The sequence below is a fragment of the Gekko japonicus genome, unplaced genomic scaffold, assembly GCF_001447785.1.
Source record: "Gekko japonicus isolate JY-2015 unplaced genomic scaffold, Gekko_japonicus_V1.1 scaffold2237, whole genome shotgun sequence".
Taxonomy (NCBI): Eukaryota; Metazoa; Chordata; class Lepidosauria; order Squamata; family Gekkonidae; genus Gekko; species Gekko japonicus.
Window position 1 is genome coordinate 232063 of NW_015174906.1, and position 2749 is coordinate 234811.

Genomic DNA, 2749 nt, shown 5'->3' on the forward strand with positions numbered 1-2749 from the left:
CTCCTGCTGCTGCCCCACTTCTTGGGGGAGGGGGGTGACGGGGGGGGAGAAGGTGGCTCTCCCTCACCCCCAAGAGAAGCCCCGTTTCCTCGCCCGGGAGGGGGGCTTGCTGGGGCGGGGGCATGAAGGGCATCCGGGTGGGAGAGCCCTCAGCCAGGAGGTCGTGCCCGTCCTGTGCCTTGAAGCATGCCCAGGGGGGACCCTTGGGGCTAGTCGTCACCCCCACCCAATGCTTCGGCGCCCTCTTTCCACGATGCCACTCGAGGGTCGGTCCAGCAGCCCCTCCGTCTCTCTCTCTCTCTGCAGGCAGCGGAGAGCTCCAGAGGAGGATGCCGCCGGTGGAGGGCACGTGGGCCTGGTCCGTGCGCCAGCGCCTCGCCACTCAGCTCCAGGAGACGGGCCGCCCGGAGCCCCGGCAGGTGGAGGCGCTGGTGGCCGAGCTGGTGGCCGTCTTCGCCGCCGTGCTGCAGCAGAGCAGCCGCCGTGCCTGGCTGCGCCTGATGGAGGCGCTGCGGCTCTTGGCCCCCTTCCGCCAGCTGCTGGCCGCCCGCCGGGCGGAGCTGCTCCCCTACCTGGAGGGCCTCTGCTACCAGTACCGGAGCAGCCAGGCCTTGGTGTCGGACCTGGACGTCCTGGGGGCCCTGGGGCGGGCCTTCCCCGAAGACCGCTCCCAGCTGTGGGCTCCTCCCCCGCGGGCGGCTGCCTGCCCCCGAGAGCCCGACTCCCCGGCCAAGGTGCTGCCCTCTGGCTCCGGGCCGGTCTTTGCCGGCCTGCCCTGCCCTTTCACGCCCGACTGGGTGCTGGAGGACGCCTCTGGCCTGGTGCGCCCAGATCCCGTCTCCCTCCAGGAGCTGCAGAGGTGCCTGGGGGCGGTGGGCAGCGCCATCTCTGAGGGGGAGGCCCCCTGGGCCAGCTGCCTGGGCCTCATGTCTCTGTCCTTAGCCACGGACCTGCCGGTGGAATACCCGGCTCTTCTCCCTCCCACACGCTCCATGGCAGGCCTTCTTCAGAGCTGTGCCCGACAGCCCCTCGGGCCGTGCCAGTCCCTGTGCGTGAGAAGGCGGCGCCGGCAGCGAGCCAGAGGCCGGCCATGACGGGTCTGCAGGTAGTGGAGGTCTTTGTCCGGAACCGACAGGCGTGGCACATGCACTTCTTGTACCTGAATGTGGCCCCCAGCCGGCACTTCAGGTAGCCGCGTCTTCTGTCCCGATGCCCCCCTCCCCCTCCCCCTCCCTCTCCCGTGCTTGCAGCCTCCGGCATTTTTTCCTGGGTGTGGCAGAGGAGTTTCCCTTCTCAAGCGCAGTCTTCCTGCGTGGGCTCCCCTGACGTGCTGCATCTCTCCAGCCTGAGTGAGTTCCGTGGCTGGTCACCCTTGTTCTTGCCTGTGGCACTCAGCAGAGTAAGGGGAGGACCCTTTCCGGGAGGGGGGTAGGCTGGGAAAGGCGGAGAAGAAGGGCAGGGGGAGGGGAGGGGAGGAGGGGGGCCCGCCCACCCACCTGCCCGCAGAGGTCCGTGAGTGCCTTCTGGGGGGGGGGCACCCGCGTGGTGCTCCTTTCTCCCCTTCCGGCCCGCCGTGGCCCAACCTGATGCCGGCTCCGGCTGGCGCCTCTTGTCGGCAGGCCCTACGACCTCGTGGTGGTTCCGAAGCGGCTGGCCAACCCCGAGCACTACGTCTTCTCCTCCTTTGGCGTGCTGCACGTCCACCCCGAGGAGGGCTCGGAGGCCCTGACGCTGGGCGCCTGGCACCGGGAGGCCGTGCTGTGGCAGCTGATGCAGCACATCCCCTTCTTCCGCCTCTTCCTGGTCCGCAAGGCCTTTGTCCGGTAAGCCTGCAGGTGCTGTGCCATGCCGGCCAGGGCTGGGCCCAGGGCCCCCCCTCGCTGAAGCTGCCGGCCCATGTGGCTCGCTGGCGGGGGGGTGGAGTCAGCCTCACTGGAGGAGGTCCTTTGCCGTCCTCAGCTGGTACTGCAACACGAACCACCTCCAGCGCCTGAAGCACCAGGAGATGCTGCGCTGCCAGTTGCTCCAGGCGGTGCCTCACTTTGGAGCCGCTTTGCTTCAGATTTCCAGGTAAGGTGTGCTTGGCTGGGGGCCCCTCTGTGTCGGGGCAAGGGGACCTGCTCTTCCGCCCCCACCCCAAGCCTGTTTCCTGCCTCCCTGCCTCCCTTCCAGGCTCTTGCAGGAGCTGCGGACTGTCCACTGGCTGCCCCACACCACCACCAGGTGCTGCAACTTCCCTGAGCTCCAGCAGGGTCTGGCCCAGGAGAACAGCTCTGCCCAGGACCTGCTCTCCAGGTTCCTCACCTTCTGCTCCTCCATCCTGGAGCTGGTAAGGACGGCAGGGGCCGAGGGGGGGGCGGAGCAAGAAGCATTTCCCGCTCTCAGACCCATTCCGGCCAAAGGGGGTCTTGGGGAAGGGCCTTTTTGGTACCAGCCCCACCACTAGGAGCCAGTCTGGTGTCGTGGGTAAGTGTTGTGGACTCTAATCTGGGAGAACCCGGCTTGATTCCCCCACTCCTTCCCCACCTGGCTGGATGACCTTGGGCAAGCCCTAGTTCTGATAAGAGCTGTCCTTGATAAAAGAGCCGTTTCTGTCAGAGCTCTCTCAGCCCCACCGACCTCACAGGGGTGTCCATTGTGGGGAGGGGAAGGGAAAGGCGCTTGTAAGCCGCTCTGGGATTCCTTTGGGTAGTGAAGGGCCATGGGGTATGAATCCAATCTCCTCCTCCTCCTCCTCCTCCTCCTCCTC

At 67.4% G+C, this 2749-nt stretch overlaps 1 protein-coding gene across 1 annotated transcript in view; it reads left to right on the forward strand.

The window, feature by feature from the left end:
- The first annotated feature begins 329 nt into the window (after positions 1–329).
- The window catches only part of DNHD1 (dynein heavy chain domain 1), a 59983-nt gene continuing 57563 nt past the window's right edge, over positions 330–2749 (forward strand). Inside the window, 5 exon segments of the mRNA XM_015425009.1 lie at positions 330–968; positions 971–1188; positions 1620–1823; positions 1960–2070; positions 2173–2329. Coding sequence (XP_015280495.1) covers positions 330–968; positions 971–1188; positions 1620–1823; positions 1960–2070; positions 2173–2329 — 1329 coding nt within the window.